The sequence below is a fragment of the Ursus arctos genome, unplaced genomic scaffold (genome assembly GCF_023065955.2).
Source record: "Ursus arctos isolate Adak ecotype North America unplaced genomic scaffold, UrsArc2.0 scaffold_14, whole genome shotgun sequence".
Taxonomy (NCBI): domain Eukaryota; kingdom Metazoa; phylum Chordata; class Mammalia; order Carnivora; family Ursidae; genus Ursus; species Ursus arctos.
The window spans coordinates 33,107,718-33,131,361 of NW_026622808.1; the positions used below are offsets into that span (position 1 = coordinate 33,107,718).

The 23,644-nt window shown below is 59.2% G+C and overlaps 2 protein-coding genes across 3 annotated transcripts; both read right to left on the reverse strand.

The window, feature by feature from the left end:
• Positions 1-537: 537 nt before the first annotated feature.
• Positions 538-5,050, reverse strand: CAMKV (CaM kinase like vesicle associated). 2 transcript variants are annotated; one of them, XM_044385153.3, is made up of 11 exons: positions 4,948-5,050; positions 4,709-4,840; positions 4,454-4,528; positions 4,110-4,248; positions 3,857-3,977; positions 3,634-3,709; positions 3,399-3,535; positions 3,159-3,237; positions 2,838-2,925; positions 2,428-2,539; positions 1,958-2,316 (listed from the first exon to the last, which is right to left on the reverse strand). In XM_044385153.3, the coding sequence occupies exons 1-11, from the start codon at positions 5,040-5,042 to the stop codon at positions 1,958-1,960; spliced, it is 1,413 nt and encodes a 470-aa protein (XP_044241088.2). In that variant the 5' UTR covers positions 5,043-5,050. The 2 variants fall into 2 exon arrangements, with proteins under 2 accessions (XP_026356657.2, XP_044241088.2); XM_026500872.4 differs by having other exon boundaries at positions 538-2,539.
• A 10,464-nt stretch (positions 5,051-15,514) lies between these two features.
• LOC113256535 (uncharacterized) lies at positions 15,515-19,237 on the reverse strand. Its single transcript, XM_026500361.2, has 2 exons — positions 17,318-19,237; positions 15,515-17,227 (listed from the first exon to the last, which is right to left on the reverse strand). The coding sequence occupies exons 1-2, from the start codon at positions 19,235-19,237 to the stop codon at positions 15,515-15,517; spliced, it is 3,633 nt and encodes a 1,210-aa protein (XP_026356146.1).
• Between the last annotated feature and the right edge of the window lie 4,407 nt (positions 19,238-23,644).

A 23,644-nucleotide genomic window follows, 5' to 3' on the forward strand; every position in this document is an offset into this window, starting at 1 on the left:
AGGAGTTTTCATGCTTAACTATTTCTAGCAGTGTTCGTACAGAAGAAACCTTATGTAGAGCCCCATGATGTAAAGCTGATTTGTTCCACCTGAAGTAGACCTAGAGTGAAGTTCTTTGGGCCTGTGTGCAAAGCACAGGCGTTGTTCACAGGGAGGAGGAATCAACACAAAGGGCAGCATAGAACCTTTGTGCACTGCCCACCCTGCACCCTCTCCCCAACCCAGGGAAACCCACTTTGGCCACGGGCAAGGTCTCTCCTTATGGTGGGTGGTCCTGGTGAGTTTCAGTTGTATGCCTAAGTCAAGACAAGGGCTCCTTGTTCAACAGGTCTTGTCAGAACAGCAGCCCAGAGGTTTTTCCTTGGCACAAGCCCAGGACAGGGCCCACCACCTACATGGACTTCTAGAGTCCAGAGGGCCCACCACCACAATCAAGGAACACACAGTGGTAAAGAATGATCTGTACTCTCAGCCCAAGCAATCCTCATGGCACTAGGCACAGATCTGTGAACCTGCTCCCAGCCTCTTCCCTCCCCACTGCCTTCCAGGGGCCCCTCCCCAGTAAGACAGAGGAAGCAAAAGGCAAGAGGATGGCCAGAGGCTTTGGCAGGGTGACATTTATTTGCCAGGTTCAGTAGGCACACAGTTAGCCTACCGACCTTCATACACCAGAGCAGACCCACAGGCATGCAGGGAGAAGGGCAGGACTGCCACTGGAGTGCCGAGCAAAGGCCGGGACCAGTGTGGCTGCCTGCCCAAGCTGTGGTGGGGTCTGACAAAGGGCACCTGCCAGGAGCCTCCATCAGGAAACTGGGGAGCCTTATTCCACTTCCTCATCCCAGAAAAAGCAACTCAGCATAGCTCAGAGGCACCTGGGCCTCTCTCTAAGCCTTGACAGAAGGGGAAATGGGTCACAGACATAGAGGGGGGGTTCCTCTCTATTTTATTTTTGAATTAGGAGAGAAGAAATCTGCCCCTGTGAAGGGCAAACCCCCAAATTAGACTATGGGACACTGCCATGTGGCAGGCCCCCTGGGATGGAGAGGACTGTAGTCTGAGCCTGAGGGACACGATCAGAGGAGAGCCAAGGGATATCAGCCCTCCCTGTCTGGCTCAGGGTAAGGACCCAGCTAGGCTGGTACACTAGGTACTGGGCCTGCACTCTGCCTTCCCAGTTTTCATTGCCACATCCCAACTGTTCCTCCTTCCCCTTACAGGCTCGTGAAGCTCAGGGCACAGTGCAACCCACTGCAGAACCCAGGAGGGCAGGAAATAGCACAAGGGTATTGGTGGGAAGTTTCCAGGAACAAAGGTGGACGTTTCTACCCCCCTACTCATTCTCTTTCACTTCTGACGACCCCCAAAGCTACCAAGCAGTGCCCCCAACCATGCGACCAGTCTTGTCTTAAAGCATACTGCCCTAGATTTGTGCATTCTCTATACCAGCCTGTGCCCATTCTTCGAGCAGCCCACATACCACAGGCACATACCTTCATGTGCAGGAGGCTAAGACCGCTGACAGGGCCTCGCTGGAGGACCAGCTCTCAGGGCAAGGCCACCCAAGTTTAGGGCCTGGGAGAGGATGGGACCTGCAGGGCCTGCCTGGGGAAATTGTGAGGCAAAAAGGGGAGGGGAAAGGGAGCAGGGACCTCCTGAGTATCCCTAGAGCAGCATCCCGCAAGGAACAGAAACTGGTGAAGCTAGCGAAAGACAGAAAAGCCACAAGGAATCCATGCAGGGGCTGGGGCCGGTCCTGCCTCTGGCCTGCCCACCACTCACGCACATACACACAGGAGATGAGACTGCTCTCCCGTGGCCCCCAGACATGCCCCACACTGGGAGGCAGGGGCAGGAGGGAGCAAGGGCATCATGCCAGTGACTCTTATGTACAGTGAGAAGCCCCTCTTCCACTCTCCCACCCTCCTGCCCGCCCCCTGCCCCACACCAGCCTGCTCACTCAGCTGGTCTCCTCCCTCCGAGACTCCTGGGCATAGCCAGCAGCCTCTTCCCCTTTACTAGAGGGTGGAGCCTGGCCTGTTGTGGCCCCGGGTGCTGTGCTGTCCGGCTGGGCCAAAGCCGGCTCAGGGGTGGCAGCTGCCTTGGTGGCTGGTGTGACACTGCTTTGGGTGGTGGGCATGGTGCTGTCTTCCGTGGCTGGTGTGGCTCTCCCATCAGTGGCTGGAGTAACACTCCTATCGGTGGCTGGGGTGATGCTCCCATCGGTGGCTGGGGTGATGCTCCCGTCGGTGGCTGGGGTGACACTGCCATCGGTGGCTGGGGTGGTACTGCCATCAGTGGCTGGGGTGGCACTACGGTCTGCGGGGGCTACATTATCGCTCTTTGAGGCAAGAGCAGTAGCACCCGCTGTGGCTGAGGTGGCACTGCCCCCAAGGGCTGGGGCAGCCCCACTTGCAGCTGCGGCCCCACCTGCAGCCCCAGCGGTGGCAGTGTCTGTGGCTGGGGCAGACTGGGCTGTCGCTGTGCTGGACTGCTCCGGTGCCCGGAGCCGTTTCATGAGGGTGGTCACTCGGACAGCCTTCTGAAAGGAGAACAGCAGAGAGAGGCCCAGAGTGAGGCTTACAGAAGCCAGATCCATTCCTTGGCAAGAGCCAAAGCCAGACCATTCTGAGCCAAAGTCTCCGACCACCCCAGGAGAGCAGGCCAGGGACCCAGCTGTTCAGCACACCCACTTAAGGCAGTGACGGTGGCTACAGCCACATCTCATGGCTGAAGGAACGCCTTTGAGTGGCTGCAGGGGTGTGATACAGGCAAGAAACTGTGTGTGCCAGAAGGAGCTCTTGGGATCAGTCCAAGAAAGGGAGTCATCCAAGCCTTACCTTCCACTTAGCCCTGGCAAAGTTCTTTTCAATCTGGGCGCAGACACCATCCTTGATGTTCTTATCAGAAGCAGCATTGCCAGAAATCCTAGAAAGGGTGCAAGTGCATCTGGATCTGAGGGGGTATAGGCCTTCATGGAGACTGCCCAGCCCTCTTCTCTTAAGATCAGAGGTTACCAGGCAGGCCCGCTGGGCTGGGCTGAGCTCTGGGCACCCCCAGCCCCTACTCAAAGCCTCAAGGATGGGGGCTCTTAGATGTGAGGAGGACAGAGGCCAAGGGAAACCTGGCCTCTCCTTCTGTCCTCCATGGGCCCTGCTCACCACTCATGGGAGATGGCCTCTTCTGCAGTGATGCGCTGGTCTTGCTCCACCTCCATCAGCCTGGTTACCAGGTCTTTGGCTGGGGACAAAGCCAGGGAGAGGCTAGGCACGGGCACCTCATCTCACCGTCTAGGGGTGAGGAGTGGGCTGGGAGGTAGGAGCAGAGTCCAGCAGAGAAGGCTGACAGCAGGTCCCCCACGCCAACCCCTCCCTTTACCCACACGCTGGGCACCTCCTCACCCGCCTGTGAAATATCATCCCAATATGGAGAGTCAAACTCATAGTCGCCGGCCAGGATCTTGCGGAAGAGGTTCTTGTCATGGTTCTCATAGTCATCTTCCTCCACCTCCTCATAGAAGGGTGGGTTCCCTGAAAGCCTGCATGGGGGCCAAAGGGGAGGGTCACCCAGGAAGGCCATGGACACAGGACCCCGCCTGGCCTGGCTGTGAGCCTGTTTGCGGGCCCATTCACTCACAGGATGTACATGATGACTCCAATGGCCCAGCAGTCCACAGGGCGTCCATACCGCTGTCGCCCTACCACCTCCGGGGCTGCAAACACAGTGTCCGTCTGCTGGTCAGTATCAGGCCTGGTACCACTCACACCCACTTCCTGGGCTAGAGACCTCCTTCCCCCCTACCCAGAGCCACTCCTGGAAGGCTGTCTCCCACCCTGCCCCTGCCCCACCCCCTGCTTGCCCAGGTACTCGGGAGTCCCACAGGGCTCCTTGATGAGGCCGTTCTCTAGCTTAGCCAAGTGGAAGTCACTGATGACGATCTTTGAGTTCTTCAGCCGATTGTAGTAAACTAGGTTCTCCAGCTGCTCCGGGCAGGAATGACATGGGGGGCAGAGAAAGACTCCATGAGGACCCCAGAGGCTAGAGTAAGACCCCAAGGTGCTGCCCACCTCAGCCCCAGGCTGGCTGCCGACAGACCCGGTTCCTGGCCTCACCTTGAGGTTCCTGTGCACGATCTTGAGTGAGTGCAGGTAGGCCACGGCCTCCAGGACCTGCCGCACCACGTTGCTCGTGTCTCGCTCCGAGTAGTAGCCCTGGTCCAGGATCCAGTCAAACACCTCCCTCCCCGTGGCCCTGAGGGACACCAGCCCCTGAGCCCGGCGTGGGCAGGATGGGGGGTGGGGCAGAAGTACTCGGGCAGCTGCCTACACCAGGGAGCTGGCTGGGCCAGGCACAGGGACCCAGGACCCCAAGGGTCCAGAAAGGGGGCTTTCCCTGGTTGCAGAGGGCAGAGCAGGTAAAGGCCAGAGGAATCCTGGGACCCCAGGCCCACACTCACAGCTCCAGGAAGATGAAGTACTCCTTGCGGGTCACAAACACATCCACCAGCTGCAGGATGTTGGGATGCTTCACCCTGACGGCAGGGAGAGGGGCCAAGAGTTAGGGCTGGGGGAACCCCAAAGAGAGGCTCTGGTTGCCACTGCGGGCCCCAGCAAACTAACTGGCCAGAGGCTGGTACTGCTCGAGGCCCCCTGCCCTTGGAACCCGTCTCCGCTACCTCGTCCGCCACCCTACCCCTAGGCCTCACACTCACATCTTGAGGATGCCTATCTCGTTCTTAGCCGCCTTCCGCACCTTGCGGCCATCCCGCTTCTGGAACTTCTTGCACGTGTGCAGCTTGCCCGTCGTCTTGTCCTTGGCCCGGAAGATCTCACAGAACTCCTCACTGCCGGCAAGCACCCCATTCAGCCCTGGCCTCAGTGGGGGCCACCCTCTGCTCCCCTTTCACTGGCCCTTGCCCACCCACCCTGGACCACCAGACCCAGCACTCACGTCTTGATGACCTGTCCCAAATCATATCTGTCAGTCACCTCCGACGGCTGGTTATAGTTCTTCTTATCGCCCAGAGTCACACACCCAAACGGCATTGCCAGGCTCTGAGCTGCGGGCAGGATGGAGTCTGGCTCAGCTGCACCGCCACACAGAGGCTTCTCCCCGCAATACAGAGGATGCCTCTGGGAGACCCCAGCCTGGCTCAGACCAAGCGAGGCACAGAGACTGCGCTACAAAGGGCCAGAGGCTGGTCAGGCTCCCACCCCTGCTTTGCTGGGCTTGGCTCTTGCCACTCGGCTCAGCTGCCTGAACCACAACAGCCCCCACTTACGAAAAACATATTAAACTGACATAGCAGGGAATCGTTTTGGACTGCATACATTCAACAACAACAAAAGACCTACCAAACGATTTCTTTACATTTCAGCTCTTACACAGGTGAAGGGGGCTATAACCACCCACCCAGCAGATAGCCATCTCTGAAAGTCTGAAGACACCGAGCATTGGCAAAGACGTGGAGAACATGAGCACTGCTGGTGGAGGCTAAGTCTCTCCTTTGGAAAACAGTTTGGTAAAACTGCTAAAGTTGAACATGCCCCATGAACCAGCATTTGCACTGCTAAATATATGCCTTACAGAAATACATACGTTTAGGCAGCAGGCCACTCATACAGGAATGCTCATAGTGGCAACATTCGTAATTGCCCCAAACTGGAAACAGCCCACATAGCCACCAGCAGCAGGACGTAATATGGCACAGTCACACCATGGAATATTACACAGCAATGGAAATGAAGGCGCTACGGCTATCCCCCAACTTCACCAACACAGTGTTGAGTGATGAAGACACAAAAGACTACGTAGAACGTGACCCTATTGGTACAGAGTTCAAAACATGCCTCTCTCTGGACCCCTCCCCCTGCTCGCGCTCTCTCTAAGTAAATAAATAAAAAATTTTAAAAAAATTATGGCCATCCATATGAAAGAATACTTGGTAGTTATTACAAAGACTATAGTAGCAAAATGTGCTGCAGTTGGACAGTTTCTGAGATGTTAAATGGAAAAGCAAGGGACAGAATGATGGGTCAAGGATGCTGCTATTTGGGTAAATTTTTAAAAGTTTATAGAACAGTGTATAGTCACAAACTCAATTCTGGAAAGACGCCTAAGAAAATCAGAGTGCTCTCTGGGGCAAAGAATTAGGTGTTAGAGGGGCAGATTTATATCTTTTATTAATTTTCTGTTAGAATTTTACTACAGGGGCATCTGGGTGGCTCAGACAGTTAAGCATCTGCCTTTGGCTCGAGTTGTGATCCCAGCGTTCTGGGATCGAGCCCCACGCTGGGCTCCCTGCTCAGCGTCTCCCTCTCCATCTGCCCTTCTGCCTCCCACTGCTTTGTGCTCTCTCCCTCATGTTCATGTTCTCTCTCATATAAATAAAATCTTTTAAAGAAAAAAAAGAATTTTTACTACAATTACCTTTATTGATTTAATAAACGTTGTATTCAGGCACAGTGCTTGGAGAGTTTCCTCAGAGAGAGAACCACCATTTGGGTGGAAGTGAGGAAAGGCTTTGAGGAAGAAACGGCATCAGGGCTGGGCCTTAGAGGGGAAGGATTTGCCAGGAGGCATGTAGGGGTAATGGTCCGGAAAAGCTAGACAAGCCTGCCAGTGCCTCACTGCCGGGGCCCGCAGGAGACCTGGGCATGTCAGGTCCGGGGCACAGGTCCCTGGCCAGGGGTGGGTGTTCCAGGCACAAAGGTGACCACACGCAGCTGACTACAATGGGCACCTGGGGCATGGCACCGTGGATCGTGCGGTGCTGGGGGGACCGGCTCCAGCACCCAAAGGAGAGGGCACGTGCAGCTCTTGCTAGAGGTCAACTTCAGGAGGGGACCTGGTGACCGTGTCTGGACCTCCATAGTGCCCGGTCAGGGGGATTCCGGGGCCGTGGCAAGCTCTGCACTAAGGCTGCATTCCCACGGCTCTGCCCCTGCTGACCTGGCATATTCTCCACACGGAGGGGCACCTGCTGTGCACAGGGCCCTGCCTATGGCCCCGACCACCTGGATGCTCCCCGACCTGCAGTCACTGCCAGCTCCAGGAGGAAGTGGAGAAGGGAGGAAGCCGCCCCCAGAGGAAGTAGCTTGGGTCACAGCGACTCTTCCAGCCAGGCTCAAAAGCCAGGACCCACAAAAGCCCCGTGGCCAGCCCTGGCTTTTGCTCGCTTGCTCCCAGGCAGAGGCCACCCACTTCCGAGGGGTCACAGTCCCGGAAGTTTTCCCTCAAATCTGCCTTCAGCATTAGGGAATAAATTCCATCATTCCTTCATCCGGGTAGTTGGGGCTCAGGGAACGCAAATGCATTTCATCGGCAATTTAAGCCAGGGCTTAAGCCTTCTTGTGAGGCACTGCAGAGGCAAACAAGAGAAGCTTTGAAGATCGTCCCTGACTGCGTGTCTTTGCCACCATGGTCACAGCCCTGCTCCTGCGTCTGCCGGAGAGGAGCATGTGGCTGGAATCCCACACTCACAGCTGAGAGCAGAGGCACAGCCACCCACCACTGCCGGCCACCCAGCTCTATGCCCTAACAATCTGGGGGAGGGGCCGTACCAGTCCCTCAATGGCTCTAACGCACTGCAATTCCCTTCCCAGGCTGGAATCCAAGGACCACGTACTGGGCGGGAGGGTGGTATCTTAGCCTGCGGGCCCCCCAGGAAGCTGTCGAGCTCTGTTGCTTTGCTTACACCGTTCCTGGTGGCAGGAATGCCCTTCCCCCAAAGCCTCCCATCAGTATCCTATTTGTCACGGCAGAGTTATTTATAATGTAAAAAAAAAAATCAGCAACTACCTAAAATCCAACAACAGGTGACTCGCCAGCTCAACGGTGTCCATTCGATGGCAGGGAGTGTGGGCACCGGCGAGGGCCCTGCCCACCTTGGCCTCCCTGCAAAGCAACCTCCACATGGGCTAGGTGTCCAGACAAGGGCTTAATTTCTTCCTTCTTTCATTGTGATTTCTGACATTATAAGGTTGTTGGTGCAACCAATTGTCTAAAATGATCCTGACACTCCAGACTCAAAACGGCCCTTCTCTGAGATACGTTCCAGAAGCTCCACCTCCCCCCGCCCCCCTCCAACAGCTCCGTGCTCTGCCACGTGGCGGGGGAGGTTTCATATATGCCCATGCCTGATCTTGCCCTCGGCCATGTGTATGCATTTGTGCCCACAAGAGCCCAGGGCTGGTCTTGCCGTCTGCCTCCCACCACAGAAATCCAGGCCTCTGCTCACAGTCAGAGCAGCCTGGATCCATACCCTAAAACCTCACGGCTGGGGCAGGGGCAGATCCGCCTCTCCCCCTACCATGGGGGCCCTGATCAAAGCCAGTACCGCGTCCCCTCACCAGTCTAATGCACTCATCTGTCTCCACCCCCAACCTAGCCCCAGGGCGAAGACAGGAGAAAAGGGGTCCCCTCCATCTTCACCCACTCCACCATCTGCTACCCACTACTGCTGCCCGCAAGGCTGCCGGGGTATGCACCAGCCCCTGGCACCTGCTGGCAGCAAAGGGGGCCCTGGCCCTGAAGCTGGGAGGAGCAGTCGAGGGACAGCTTCAAGAACAGTGGAAGGCCAGGCAGAAAGGGGTTTGCTTTCTCACCCCTATGGCCCAGACAGCCCAGACCCACTACCCAACAGTGAAGAGCTCTCCTCCCACGGACTCTGGACCTGGGCTGTGCCTTGGGTCCACACTGGAACACGGGAGGGCACAAAAGCCCCATAGCGGCCGTTTCCCTAGAGACATGGCTCCTTCCATTTTCTGCGGAGAAACAGTGTGCACGGGGGGCTGTCCAAAGAGAGCTTGGGGGAAGTGCGGAGCCTGGCACTGCCACTGCCCTCTAGCTGGTTCGAAGGGTGCCTGAGGGCCAAGTGCTCCCCAGTCACTGCTTGCTCCTTGGGTCTGACCCCTGGGCTTGGGCAATCGAGCCTCAGGCAACCCTGAGGGAGCCTCTGCCTGTTGGGGCCCTGGTAATAAAGGGTCCCCTAGGGGCCCTACTGCAGCCTTAAGGAAGTCTGGCTCCAGAGGTCCTGTGGTCCTGCACTGGAGTCCTGTCCCCTCCTCCGCTGGGGTCGGCCTGACTCAGGGTCCACCTTTCATAGCCATAAACAAGTTTCCTGCTGCCCTGGTCTTCTCCCATGTGGAGTTCCAGAGCTTGCGGTAAATCTTGGGAGGCCAGGAGGGGCCCAAGAGGCCTCCAGCTCCCTCCCGACAACTGTGGGCAACACCTCCCGATTTAGTGGCAGCTGTGAACACCAGCCTTCAGGTACCCCCTCCCCTCCCCTGCTCTTCTCTCTCAGGGACTGGGGCTGGGTTTCCTGCTGCAAAGGACATGCCTAGGCCCAAGCCTTGCCGGGCTCACAGCTTAGGTCTACCGGAAAGAGGGGGGGAAATGGAGAGTTTATTCTCAGGGTCTGGTGTCGGGAGGCAGAGCCAAGCTTCTAGCCCACCGCCCTGGGACATGGGCAGGGGGCTGCCCTGACTGGCCTCAGGCTCTAGCCAAATCATGGTCCGCAGTTCCTGCTGTTGACGCTTTCCCGTCTAATGATGGAATAAGGAGAGGGGGGCCTCTCCAGTCTCAAGGGTAGGCATACAATCCAGTGCTGCGTCCATAAAGTTCAGCCTTGAACTTGGCATGGCAGAGGTAAGAGCCAACTGGCCTCTCCCAGGCACCCGGGGCCCCAGTCTTTGAACCCCTGAAGGAAAATCCCCTGGGGTCCCTGCTTCCCTGTGGGTGGAGGAGGGAAACGAAGGGGAAGGCCCCAGAGTAAAGGACTGCTATGGCGGTGGAAGTATTGAAACAAAGGGAAGGGGAAGGGGGGAGGTGTTGGCCAAACCCCTTCTCCAAGAATTCCGTGCGACTTTGGCCCGACTCTTTCCCCATGGGTTCTGTGACGTGGCCCCATCAAGGAAGGGGAGGTGGGGGAATTGAGAGACTTTAGAAAAGAGAGAGGGGCAGGGACAGAGAGGGACAAAGGCAGAAACTGTGATGGAAGTGGAGAAGAGGTGACAATAAAAAGGACACAAGCACAATGACACAGGTGGGGAAGGCGGGCAGGGGGGTCTGAAGGGGCCTATGGGTGCCCAGCAGAGTCCTAAGGCCCCGTCAGCCATGTGCTCTGAACACCTGGGCCAGGAGCTGCCCGTGGTTCCTGGACCTTTGACACAGAGCCCTCCTGTATCCCTCAGATATGCCCTGGACTTGGTGTGGGAGGCACAACCATGGCCTGGGAGAAGAAGTCAGCTGTTGCAGTCCCCTCAGAAGAATTCCATGGCCCCTCTCCCGGTCATCAGGCAGCTTAGGAAAGGCAGGTCCATCAAGTGGAAGGCACCAGTGTGGTGGGGGAAATGAAGCTTAGAGACCTGGCTGCTTCCCTTTATAGCCCCTCCTCTCAGCTGGCCCAGCCAAGTGCCTTGACTCCCCAGCCACGCCCCCCTTATCTGTGGTCCTCCCTAGGCCTTGGGTCCCTCGGGCCCCTCTTGCAGGTCAGCCTAATTCCCTGCTGCAGCCATCCCCCTTTCCAACAGTGGATCCTGTCAGGGAGGCCAGAAACAGCACCCTAAAAAACCCAGAAACAACTGCACAGCACCAACCCCCTGCCTCAGTTTCCCTAGATGGAGATCATGGACTCTGCATCCTCCTCCCAGGGCAAGGACTGCCCATCTGCTAGTGAGTGGTAGCCAGGACATGGGCTGGAGAGGAGGGTCAGCAGCAGATATGGGAAAGGCAGACTTGGGCACCTGGGGGTTCACACCAAATGCTGTAAAAGAAAGGCAGAGAGACCTGTGCCCCACCCCCGGCGCCCAGCCTGACACTGAGGGGATTAGACACCAACTTCCCAGTTGAGGAAACTGGGGTCCAGCAGGTGGCTAAAACTCAACTGGGAAGGTGGGGGTGGGGGGAGGGGGAGAACCAGCTCTTCCTAAGTGGTCCTGGGGGGGGCTCAAAGTCTGGGCCTTAGAGGGGGGCAGCAGGACAGGGACTGGACTGCAGCAGACTAAGCTTTTGGTGAAGGATAGAGGGCCCTGCTCCCCAGAAGGAAAGCTGGTGTAGCAGGCTCTGTCTAGGGGGTGCGGACAAAAGCAGTTTGGCAGAGCTATGGGGGGCTGGGAGAGCCTAGGGTCTCTGCCAGACACTACAGGCTGGGGAAGGCAGAAATTCATTTGTTCATTGTCCACTCCCCCACTTCCCCAGCCCGGGGCCCTGCTCCCCACCGTGGTGCCACCCTGACCCCCTTCCCCGGCACTGCTGACTCGCCCCCGCTGGCACAGCAACACACATGCGGGAGGCACACGTGTGAGCACAAGCCCCGCACCTCCCAGCAGAAACATGTGCGTCCCCTACCCCCACCGCGCAGCGTTGAGTCGGTGCCCCGAACCCCCCGCTGGCCCCCACGTTAAGGCAAGGAAGCAGGATCTCTGCTAGGGGGCTGCTGGGCCCCAGGGGCTTGGAGCCACCTCCCCCACCCCGCGGCAGCCCCGCCCAGCCCCCTTCAGGTTGTCGCCCATAAAGAACTCTCCGTTGTCATGGAAATTAGTGACTGCTTCGCGGGAGGAAGGGGACCCGGGGGCAGTTGGGAGGGGTTGAAGGCGGCCCTGGGAGTCAGGAGGGTCTGCTCAGCCTCGACCCCTAACCCCATGGGGCACCACGAACGTTCGAGGGTTAAGGTTTTCACAATTAGGAGCCCAGCGAGACGGGGGGCGCGGGGGGGGGGGCAGGGAGGGGAGATTCGCCTGGACCCGAGTCTCAGAGGCTTCCCCTGGGACCCCCAAGCCGTCCGAGGTGACGGGGAACTTTAAGCCCAACCCCACACGCCGACCCCCGGATCTGCAGATCTCGCGTCCTCTGCCCCCGCTGGGACCCCAAGCCCTCGAGGAGCCCCCGCGCACTGAGCGATCCGAACCTGAATCAGAGACCCAATCCCTCAAGACCCCCACAACGTGCGTTCGGGGGGCGCCCCCCCGCGCGGCCCGCCCCGCACCTGCAGCGCCGGTCGGTCACACGGAGGAGGCGATCGCGTGTTCAGTGGGGGCGCCGAGGGCTCCGGGGGCGGCGGGCAGAATCCGCTCCGGGCACGCGGGGCAGACGCGGCGCCAGCTGCAGCCGCTTCGGCTCGCAAACCTCCAGCATCTCCCGCCGCTCGCCGGCTCCGGATTCGCACCCCGGGCCGGGGGCGGGCTGGGGGCGGGGCCTCCCTCAGCCGGCTCCGCCCGGGCCCTGGCAGAGCCAGAGGCCAGAATCCCACTCTGAGGGGGGCGGGCGACGGGTGGCAGCGAGTCGAAGAGCAGTGGCCTGCCCGGCGCCCGCCAGGCTCCCAGAGACTCCCTCAGGCCCTCGGGCTGACTGGGCAACAGCGGCCAGAGGGGCCTTCTTATGCCCATGATGGGGAGCGGGGAGTGGGAGGTGTGGGGAAAGCCTGAGCCCTGGAGCTGCACAGGAATCTCTTGGCAGGTAGTAGTCCCCAGGGGACCAGCACTCTGCCTAGCTCCCAAAACCTGACCCAAAGGGCGGAACCTACTTGTAAGAACAGAGTGGGCAGTCGCTAGGGCAAGCTGCATTACAGACTGGCATCCCCTACCTAGGAATAGTAAACACATGGGTGAGTGTGTGTGCACACGTGGTCAGTGAGGGCTCCAGACCATGGTGGCAGAAACTCCTATCCCCCCACCCCACCCCATTCAGCCTTTCTCATCCCCAAGTCCCCGCCAGGGTGGCTGGCCCAGTCTTCTCCTCCCTGCGTAGCACTGAATTTCCCGGCCTATGAAAGTCACCTATGACGTGTGTGGATTCTACTTTCTTTCCAGCTTAATTACCCTGAAGCATTTCACGAACAGCCCCACCACAAGGAGCCTGGGCTGGGATAAGGGGGTACAGGAGAACTATTGCATGAAGGTGCCCCAACAGGCCTGTCCTCTGATAGGAGGCAGCTGAGAACTGCCGGGAAGAAGGCTTGAAGGGGTCCTTGGCCATTTCTCTGCCCTTTGTCAGGGAGGCACAGGGACCCAGTGCTTGCCCCTCCCCCCTCACAGGCACTGAGAACCGTCCCGAGGTCCATATCTGAAGGCCAGACAGGCTTCTTGGTACCTGGAGCTGGGTTCCACCCCACCCCAAACCTCCCAGTGAGTCTTCTGATCCCATCCTGGGTGGGGTCATCTCCAAACCCTTGGATGTTGAGTGAGTCTTCCCTGCACGGCTCCCGTGGCTTCTGACAGGAGTGTCTGCTCAAGTGAGGAAGTTGGGGCGGGGCTGGGGAGGCTGGCCTGGGAAATGACCACTCCAGTAAGGCCACTCAATATCTCCCCCCAGATGAGCGTGTCAAAGGGCCCTTCACATCCTTCCCTGGCACTGGGTCACCTCTTGCAGGCCAGATGGATGCCACCTCTGTGCCCTCTGGGCTCTGGGTGGTCCCGGTCACAGCACCGACCCCACCACTGGGTAGGAATTCCTGGCAGGCAGAGGCTGTGGTTCATCTCCATATGCTCGGTTCATGTCTGCGGAAGGAATGAATGGCCTGGCCCTCGGTCCTTCCTGCTGTCTGCCCGCTGTCCCCGAAGCTATGGTTTTCTGAGTCGTATAGTGCAGCTGAGCCATGCTTGCTGACCCCGCACACGTGACATACATTTTCCGTCTTTCCTGAGGGTCGTGGCTCTCTAGGTTCGGACAAGCTGGGCCGAGGAGAAGCTGGGATGGGGGATGTAGATACAGGGGAAGAGGTGGCTCGCTAGAGCCCTGCCTGCTGCTGGCAGTGCGCCACCTCTTCTTGGTCGTGTGCACATTCCATGTGCCTGTGGGTGAGCGCACGTGGCGGGGGGTGTGTGTACACGTGTGAGTGTGTCTGTGTGTGTGCGTGCGCTCTCATGCTGGAGGAGATGGCAACAGCACAGTGTGCGCAGTGGTGCCCAGTGGCACATGTGTCTGCGTTCTGTGTGCACCCAGGCGTGCTTGCTTGTGCATGCACAGGGACACTGTTGCCAGTCCCTGGAGCCCTGGTCCCCGGAGCCACCGGTCCCCTTCCAGCCTGACATGGGGCTCAGGACCGTGGAGGCTGAATCAGGGTGTGAAAGCAGGATGGGGGAAGAGGCTGGGCCATGCCTAAGGGCTGGCAGGGGCTGCGATGTCCCTACATCATTGGCTATTTCCAGTCTCCCCACCCAGGGCAGCCCCTCACTCTCAGACATTTGGGGGATGGCTGGGTCTTGGCCCTTTGTAGAGAGAACAACTAAAGATGAGAACCCAGGGTTGGGACTGGGGCATGGCATGTCCGTCAGCCCCCAGTCAGGGAGGGAGGCACAGGCAGGGGAGGGTGTCAGTGTCTGGGCTTCAACCTCCGGCCGCCCTCCGGGCGGGAAGTAGCAATACCAGCGGGATGCCATCCTCTCAGCTCTTCTAGGCCTTGGACTGGGCCCACGTGGAACTTTATTCCTACCTCCACTATTCAGAGCTAGCCCAGGTCAGGGGCCATGGCTTCTAGCCACCCCCCTGGCCAGAGGAATGGCACAAGGTCCTTTAGCATAGGGCAGAGCTTGGGAAAAGAGCAGGGGTGGTTGGCATTGTCAGTAGCCTCTCTGAGGACCTCCTGAGGCAGCTTGCGCCCTAGGCGCCCTGTGGGTGGGGACAGCCTAGGTTGGAAGGCTGAAGAGGAGAAGGGAGCCCAAGGTTGAGAGTTCCGGCTCCCACCGGAGCTAGACAGTCAGAGAGGCGGGATAAAGAGCCTATTCACAGAGCCTACAAAGCCGGCCAGAACTCATCGCTCAGCTCAGGTTGCACCACGCACCCAGGACCCAGGACTTCTCTGCCACCCCCCACGACACTGACTTCCTGCCCCAGGGCATGAAAGGCCAGCACTCCCATACTCTCATATTCTGATGGGCCCGCAGAAGCATAGAGCTCTAGCCAAAGTGCAGACTTTAGGGGGCACATGCATTACCGGGCCAGCTCCCCCAAGAAGCCCAAACGTTGACAGGTACTCTTCCTTGGGGGCAACAAATGCTCCAGGTCCCTGGCCATCTTTGGAACTGTTAGGCTGTTGTCCATGTTGCTGTCCTCAGCCCCCTGTAGAGGGCCCAAGATGAAGGAGGGCGAGCGATCTTTTCCTCTGGAGCTAGGGGAGGGGGCTGTTTCCCCCCTTCATGACTCACTCCAGGCTGTGTGGGTTATTACATTATGTTTGAAATTGCCATGGCAACCAGCTGGCAATCAAGGGTAATTGCACTTGTCGCCAGGGCAACGGGGCAAAACCCACAGCAGCCACTGTCTGTGGTTGCCCTTGGGGTGCAGTAAAGGTCAGGCTAGACCAGAGCCAATGCCCGCCGAGGGGCTTGGAGGTTCTCCGGAAAGGATAGGATTGCTCGGACCCATGGGATTCCCATGGGCAGAGGCAGGGTGTGCCTTGGGAGTGCCAGGGCCCCCATCCCTGCCTCCATGCCCAGCCTCTCTCTGTCCTTCCCCACATCACCCTGTGTCTAAAACACGCACAGTGCTCGAAGGAAGCAGAACCAGAACTTTTATGTGCTCACAGATGGTACTTGTAGATGGCCCAAGGGCCTTCCTCCTCGTACTCACGGCGGCTGAGCCACAGGCTCTGGAAGGAGTCCCGGGATGCCATGATGGAGCCTCCAAGCCAAGCAGCGACAGCACGGTGGGGAGAGCCCAGCACAGTGGCTCGGGGGCCCAGCTCCTGCCTCAGGCGCTCGGGAAAGCCATTCATCAGGGTGCTGCCGCCGTCCAGCACCACGTTGGCCAGCAGCTCCTCCTGCTGCTTAGCCTCCAGCCGGCTGATGCTTAAGAGGGCTAACTGCGGGAGGCCAGGCTGGTTGAGGCCTAGCAGACTGGGCTGGAAGAGGGCCTCAGGGCAGCAGAAACGCTCAGAGCCCAGTGTGATGACCTGCTTGTCTGGAAGCACGAAGTCCACTCGGGCCTGGGTCTGGGTGCGGGCCATCTCAGCTGTCATGTTCATGGCCACATAGCAGCAGGCCTCTTTAATCTGGTTGACTAACCCTGCCTTGGGCGGTGAGTGGCCGCCTGCCAGCAACAGCTGAGCCAGGTATTCGGTGAGGTCAGCACCGGCCACATCCAGCCGGTAGGTGTCCAGCGGGGCCAGATCCCCCGTGAGGATAGGGGCCACGTAGGAGGTGCCGTGGCCACTGCCCAGCACCAGCCCAGTGGTGCGCCCATAAGCGTAGAGTGCCAGCAGGGCCTGGTGCACCGTCTGCATGGCTGGCACATGGAAACGCTCGAAGAGTATCTCGGCCACCTTCTCTCGGTTGGTGCGCGGGGAGATGGGCGAGTCGGCCACAAGCACGGCCAGCTCCTCCGGCCGCACGCCCAGCCGGCAGTAAAACAGGTGCTGCCACAGCACCTCCAGCGCGTCCCAGTCCGAGACCACGCCTCGATTCAGCACCGAATAGGAGGCCTCTTGGTTCTCGGGCACCGCGTACCGGGGCTCATCCTGGGCCGGGTGCTGCAGCAGCTGGACCCGTGAGGGCACCACGCTGAGGACGTGGTCCTCTCCAGCCAGTCCACATTTGGTGAAGCCTGTGCCCGTGTCAATCACCACCGCCGCCATGTCCTGGTAGGGGCCCAGCGAGTGGCGGCAGAGCAGCGGGGACGGGACCGGCAAAGCGTCCGTGGTGGGCATCAGTTCATAGCAGGCCCCATGCAGCAGGCCAAGGTGTGCAAGCACTGATGAGTGTGTAATGTCCTCGGGTGGCAGCTTGAACCGGGGACCCTGGGGCTCGGTGCCCACCACGGCCACGGGCAAGACCTTGCAGCCAGTGCCAGGTGTGGAGAACGTGACCAGGGAAAACTGCTCCTCCTGGGTGCTGGGGGAGCTGCCAGGTTGCCAGGATGAGAGCCGGTGTGTGCTGGAGTTTTCAGGGGCACCGACGCCGACCTTTTCTCTACTCATGTAGACGCAGGTCTCCTCGGGGGCCAGGGGCACCTGAAGTACCCCCACACGGGCCGGCAGGCTCAAGGGCTCCCCTTCCTGGCACAAGGTGGAGGCCTGGCCAGGCTCCCTGGTGATGGGCGGCCCTCCTGAGATGATGGGCTCTTTGGAAATGAGGGGTTCTTGAGAAAAGGGAGGCTGCCCAGTGAGAGAAAGCTGCCTGGCAAGAGGGGTTCCAGTGAGAGGGAGCTCACCAGGAAGGGGGTGCTGCCTGGGGGAGGGGGGCTGCTCAGCGAGGAGTGGCTGTCCAGAAAGGTGGGTCTGCCTGGTGAGGGGGCACTGCGCAGCAGAGGGAGGCTGACCTGTTGGAGGGCGCTGTCCAGCAAAGGGATGTTGCTCGGCTAGAGGCGGCCGACCACCGAGGCCGGCCTGCCCAGCACCCTCAGCCCGAAGGCTGTCAGGGTGAGCAGTAAGGACCTCTTTCTGGCTGTGGTTGCCTATATTCTCCTGAAGCAGGGATCTGGGCACCTCCTGGGTTGGGGCCTGGGGAGCAGGCTCTGGGATCTTCTCTGAGTTCACCCACTGCAGTTTCTTGGGCTGGACCATGGAGGTGTCCTGCATCCAGATGGTACGACTAGGTTCATTTTTTTCAGCCTCGGGTTTGGAGCAGCCCGGGTCATGGACATGGCTCAATATTCTGTCACCAAATTGGAGGGGCATCCCCAGTGGAATGGGCCTAGTGAACACTCTGAGGGGTGTCTCGGTACCAGGGGAGTCCCGTGACTCCAAGTTGAGCCTGCCCTCCTTGGGAACCAGGGCCACCTCTCGGTAGCTTCCAGATGAGAGGCTGGAGGGCACAGGGCTGGACAGCACGGGTGAGGCCGACCAGAAGTTGGAGCGATTGCTGTCCAGGGAAAGGATGGGCATGGCTAACGGTGGGGTGGACAACACATTTTCGGGGACATAGATGGATGGATGGCTGGGCATGACACCTAGCAACACTGCCCGTGAACCCATGGGGTCATGGCACAGCAGCCCCATCCTGGTGTTCCCTGTGGCCATATCGAACACCAGCACGCGGTCTTCCACCGCATCCCGGAGCTGGCAGGTAGGGGCACTGGAGGGGGGGATCTGGATGGCTTCCCTGGGAGACTGGACTGGTGACTGCTTGTGGCGGGAGACTTGGTAGGCAGACTGTGGCACATTGGAGCCGGTATTGTTGCAAATGTTGAGAGGCTGCTGGTCTGGCTGTGAGCTGCTACTCTCCTGGCTATTCCTCTGGGACTTGGGGGTACCCAGCGGTCCTGAGCCTGGTGTTGGGCTGTCTGGCCTAGAGGTACAGACCGGGGCCTTCTCTGCTGGGTTCTCAGGCAGGTTGGATAACACCTGAGTTCTGGCAACCTCGAGCTCCTGGACATGGTCTGAGGACTCGTTCGGAGAAGGCGCTGGGGTGGGAGGCTCCTTCCGAAAACCAAAATCCACTTTGTCCTGGCAGGACGAGACCACTTTGGAAGACTCCGAGAGGCCTGCCCATTGGTTGCCACTCTTCCTGGGCAGGAGGTCTTGGGACAGGCCATTGGTCGTGGCAGTGGTGTCTGTCAAGAGGTCAGAGTTGCAGGTGTAAGGATCCACTGCTGCCGGCACCGGGGCTGGAGCTGCGGCCGGAGCATTGGCCTGAGTTGGAGCTGGAGGAGCCTGGGCCGGACATGGGCACGTGCCCTGGTCCTGACTTTGGGCTGGAGCTGGAAGAGGACTTTGGGCCGTAGCTGAGCCCTCATCCCCTGAAAGGAAATAGGGTAGCCACCGGCTCTTCCTGCTGCCCAAGGGGGCTACCTGGTCAGGGCTGCAGGGACCTTTGCCCCAGCCTACCAGGACTTTAGCTGGAGCCTTGCCCTGCCCGGCAACCTGAACCCGGGAGCGGCAGAATCCATGCTGGATCGTGTCACTGGTGTTGTCACTGTGTGTGCCCACAGGCAGGGCCAGGGTCCTGTTCTCCACGACAAGATGCGTTGGGGTTTCCACGATGGAGCTTGGAAGCGGGCTGGTAGAGGGGAGTCTCAGAGCATCTTGGGAGGTCTGCCTACAGACACACTGGGAGCCAACCTCAGCAGGATCCTGGTGTAGCTGGTAAATGGGCTCGGGGGCCTGAGCCTGGGAGGCAGGGTCACAGGTCCTATCGATGATGGCCTCAGTGGACAATGACAACGCCTGCCTAAAGTATACAGATCCCGAGTTTATCCATGGTCCCTGGGACCCTCTGAGGCCACCCTTCGGCTGCTGGCTGCTGGCCGAGGGGTGGCCTTGGGGGCCCGGTGGATCAGGGTCCCCCACCTTCTTGGTGACTTCCATAGTCCTGCTCCATGCCCTAAGTGCCCTGCCCCCACTTCATTGCCATGGCAACCCCACACATCACAGCCCCCAGTGACCTGGGTGGGGGGGGTGACAGAGTGTGGGAAACCAGGGGCCCCACCCCCCTGAGGAATGGGGCCTGCCCAGGGAACCTTGGGAGACAGAAAGGCCCCGGGACCTTGGTGAAGTCTGCCAACCCTAGGCCAGCCTCCTCTCCCCTTACCAGCCGGGTGACTGACTACTCTCTACCCAAGCCAACTGTAGGGTGAGGGTGGCGCCCCTTGTGGCAGGGGCTGGGAGTGGCGGTGTAAGGCCAAGGGAGAAAGGTAGGCAGGGGAGACCTGGATTCCTGGTCTACCTCAGATGCCAGACTTGGTTCTTTCTCCTCTCTTCTCATGTGGCAACTTGAGACTTTAGCCCTGACCCAGGGATGAGTTCCAAGGATGTGACACAAGGCCCTTTGGGGGATCAAAGCCCCTTTCCACTCAGTCCTGGGAGACAGAAGAGGGTGAGGGGCCCAGCTCAGGCCCGTGCTCCTCTCCCCCATGTTCCCTGGCTCCCGCTCCAGGGACAGCAGCTCCTTGGCAGTCTTTCTACTCCAGATGGTTCTCCTCTGCCTGTGCCTCATAGAGCCCCCTCCCCAGAGCCACATGTCCTTGAAGCCTAGAACCAGTATCCCACAGAGGTGGGTATGCGGGCGACAGGGGTGGGGGTGGGGCCTTTGCTCAGAATCCTCAAGTCAGAATGTTCTAGCTCTTGTCACATTGTGTCAACCTCACCTTGGCTGGGAGGGGGCACACCACTTAGCATAGGGCTAGGCCACAGTGGACACAGGGCCAGCCAAGTGACAATTACATATATATGGGGCACAGTCGGGACACAGTAAGCACAGGCTGACTAGGGAGTGCAGATACGGTTGGTGCAGGACTGGGCACACAGTGGGCATAGCTGTGTATATAGTGAGGGCAAGCTGGACGGAGGACTGGACATAGGGTAGGCACATAGGAAAGGTAAGTATTAGCTTGGGTGGACACTCCCACCCTCCCTTTCTTAGATGGGCAAACGTAGGACAGGGAGGGGTGGGACCTGTCTGGACCACCAGCCCAGGTCTGGACGTGCCCTACAGCCATAGAAGACAGGCCTAGGCAGCAGTTTGGGGACCCACCCATTACCACAGGCCTAGTCTGGAGGTTCTGACCTGGGGCACAGTCAGCCCTCCTCCCTCCTGCCAGCTCTGAGCTCTGAGCCTCTTCTGTCTGGTCCCCAGGCCTGTGTCCTTTTAGGCCTCAGTCTTTCTGCCCAGGAAACAGGTTTGTGGAGAATGCAGCTGTCGGCTTGTCCTCTGAAGCAGTGTTTTCACAAAAGTTAAAAATAGTGCTTACAGTTGGCCGTGGGGTGTGAAACGATGTGACCAGGGACCAAGGCTGGCACTGTGCAGCGCCTGCACCTTCCTGACAGGCACTGGGCAAAGCCTGACTCAGCCCCGGTCAGGCCCCCTGGGCCCTCTCCCCCTCCCCCAGATGCTGCCTTCAGTTAATCGTGGGGACAGATTTCTTGGGATGCTACTGCTCACCCCGCATTGTGGCCCGGGAAGGTGGCGGGGCCGAAGGGTCTGTGGCCTGCCTGAGTGTGCGAGCGCATGCACATGCCTGCGGAACACTACCGACCTCACAATCCCGGGCCCGCACTGATGTCTTCCCCCCACGACGGAGATGCTGCTGGCGGCCTCGAGCGCAGGTGCAGGCCTTGAGCCCGGCGGCACCTGGGAGGGCCGGGAAGGCGGGGAGGGAGGCCCTGAGAGCCCCCTGCTTGGCCGACCGCTCAGCCATCCCCCATCTCCTACAGAAGTGGGGAATAATCCTCCTTTCCAGGGCTGGGAGCTTTGTGAACAACTGACCTTAGATATTCTCCAAAGGTGTCCTCGGGGAAGGGAACAGAGCCAGCTACAGGTGTGGCCCAGGAAGGCAGGCCCAGAGAGAGCAGTCCTGAGAGAGGAGAAAGCTCTTCCCCCCCTCCCCCAGGAAGCAAACACCCCTTATAAGAACAATGACTGATGTTGACTGGGTTCTTCCTGCGAGCCGGGCCATGCCGAGCACTTGTAACCCAGCCTCGCAGTAATTGGATGAGTCCGGCACTATCATCCCTATTTAACAAATGAGGAAATCAAGGTGCAGAGAAGCGAAAGAACTCATAGAAATCTCAGCGAAATGAGTAGTAGAGCCAGAACCCGAAGCCAGGCCACCAGGCTCTGGACCCACACTTCAGAAATCCATGTACCACCGCTGGGTCCCGTGCCCAGGGCTGGCAGGCATGACCCTGCTGGAAGGGAGCCAACGTGCCTCCCTTCTGAGTGCTGCAGCCCCAAGCCCCCACCTAAGCTGTGCCCCACATGAAGCTTCTCCTCCTCCCAGTAGCCCAGCAGGCGGCCCCAGCCTGGGAGCAGCATTTTCCCTGCTGGCACCTCTAAGCCAGTGCCCTCCCAGGAGCCTGGCAGGGCTGCGTAGGGGCCAGCTACACACCCTGCTGAACCAGGCTGAGTTCCTTTGTACTCAGAATTCTTGGCTGGCCAAAAGCCACTACATTTCATCCAGGTAAGAGGAGGGGCAGCAGGGCATCCAGAGAGGCTCCCAAGCTAGACCTCCTTCTGCTGAGCCCCCAGGGTTCGGGCAGGGACGTTGTCACTGTACCCTTCCCCCCTACATGTTTTTAAACAGTCTCTCACCACGAAGAAGGGCAACCAATTCTATTTCTGATTCTGGAAAGTGAGGAGGGCCAACATGTTGCCATGGCAAACTGCAGAGCCCCTCCCTGAGGCTGAGCCCATTCCCCAGGCTGAGGGCTCTCTGGGATGGAGGGGCCCAGGAGAACCAGAAGAAGCCCAGCCTGAGGGCAAGGCCATAAGGAGTCTCCTCTGTGAGGGTAGGTCCTGACATTGACTCCTCTCACTCCTCACCAGGCCCCCTCTGAACAGGCTTTGGGGAAAGGCCCTGACCCCTGTGGAGTGGGTCCGGCTTCAGCAGATGGAGTCAGGGCACTCTGAGAAGCCGTTCTTCCTTGTGGATCAGGCTAGAACCCTCCTACCTAGGATGTCTTGAGGGTGGTGGGCAGGAAGTCCATCGAGGGGAGAGGGAAGGTTCCAGGACTAGCCAAGTCTCCCAGACCTGACGCTCCAATGCCCCTGTATTTTTGGCTTCTTGTGTTCTCAGGAAACAGCTCTGTCAAATCCTCGGCCCTACACTCTTCCAGTCTACCTGTCTTCCCCTCTCTGTGCCCTGGGAAGACTCTGGATAGTTCTAAAAATCTAGGATCAGAAGGAGCCATAAAGGGCTCCCAGTGGAGGCAGCCACTTGGGAATGGAGTGAAGAGCAAGGCCTGTTTCCCCAGAGGTTTATGCCCACCGTCCAGGGGCTCATATGCCAGCCTTCCTGCCCCAGAGGCTGCAGACGGGGTCACATTTAGATCTGTGAGGGGAGGGCATTCTGAGTAGGAGCACAGCCCAGGTAAAGGCAGGCTTCTGAGAAGACCTAAAAGGATGTTGTGACCCAAACTTCTCGGGGTACCAATGGGAAACCGAGGCCCCAGAGAGGAAGGAGGCGCCCTTGGTCTCCTGGCTCCACAGACTGCTCCACAGGGCTCTGGGCTTCCCTCTCCGGACCCTCCTCCCTCGGGCTGCCCAAGTGACCTGTGAGCACTAGCATCCTGTTTCCCTGAAGCCTTTCCTGGCCAGGGTGCACCCATTCCAGAGGGGCAGCGGACCCCTCCTCCTCCCTGGTCTCTCTGCCTGACCCCGAAGGAAGACAGCCACGGTGCAGAGAACTCCAGCCCCAGGGGAGCCCTTGGTGGGATGAGGGGTGATAATCTACTCTGAATCCGGAATGTGGAATGCAGATCCAAGAGTGCCAGGAGGATGTGGCTTTTGAGCTCTAAGGGATAGGAAATTTAAATAACAGATGTTTAAACAACCTTCCCGGCAAGCCGCAGCGCAGTGACCCCTCTGCTGCGATGTGTTACAGCTTAAAAATAGCCCACAATGAACTGCTCTGAGCTCCAATTGACTCAAGCTTACGTAACTCTGCGTGAAAGATGGCCAGCCGCACCAGCCCGGAGGGAGGGCGATGGCAGAGACACCCTGACGGCTCCAGGGCTGAGGCCAGCTCCTCCCCGTCCCTGGGAGCAGCCCCCCAGCCAGCAGCCAGCCCAGGTGGGGGCAGAGAAAGTGCTTCCAGAAGCACGCATCATTCCATGACGATTGTAGATGAGACCTCCGACCACATCTGCAGAGGGGAGGTGAGATCTGCCCTCCCTCAGGGTCCTGGAAGAACCCAGGCCCCGTGGAGGGTGGCTCGGTCAGAACCCGCGGGCAAGGAGCCATGTGGGAAGGGGGACTGGGGCTGCCCAAAGGATTCT

Coding starts and splice junctions, on each gene's coding strand:
- CAMKV (XM_026500872.4), bottom strand. CDS start 5,042: ATGCCGTTTGGGTGTGTGACTCTGGGCGATAAGAAGAACTATAACCAG. Junction 4,249..4,453: donor TACTTCATCTTCCTGGAGCT/GTGAGTGTGGGC, acceptor GGTGTCCCTCAG/GGCCACGGGGAGGGAGGTGT. Junction 2,540..2,837: donor TTGCCAGGGCTAAGTGGAAG/GTAAGGCTTGGA, acceptor TTCTCCTTTCAG/AAGGCTGTCCGAGTGACCAC.
- LOC113256535 (XM_026500361.2), bottom strand. CDS start 19,237: ATGGAAGTCACCAAGAAGGTGGGGGACCCTGATCCACCGGGCCCCCAA. Junction 17,228..17,317: donor GGGCTGAGGGTGCTGGGCAG/GCCGGCCTCGGT, acceptor TCTGCTGCGCAG/TGCCCCCTCACCAGGCAGAC.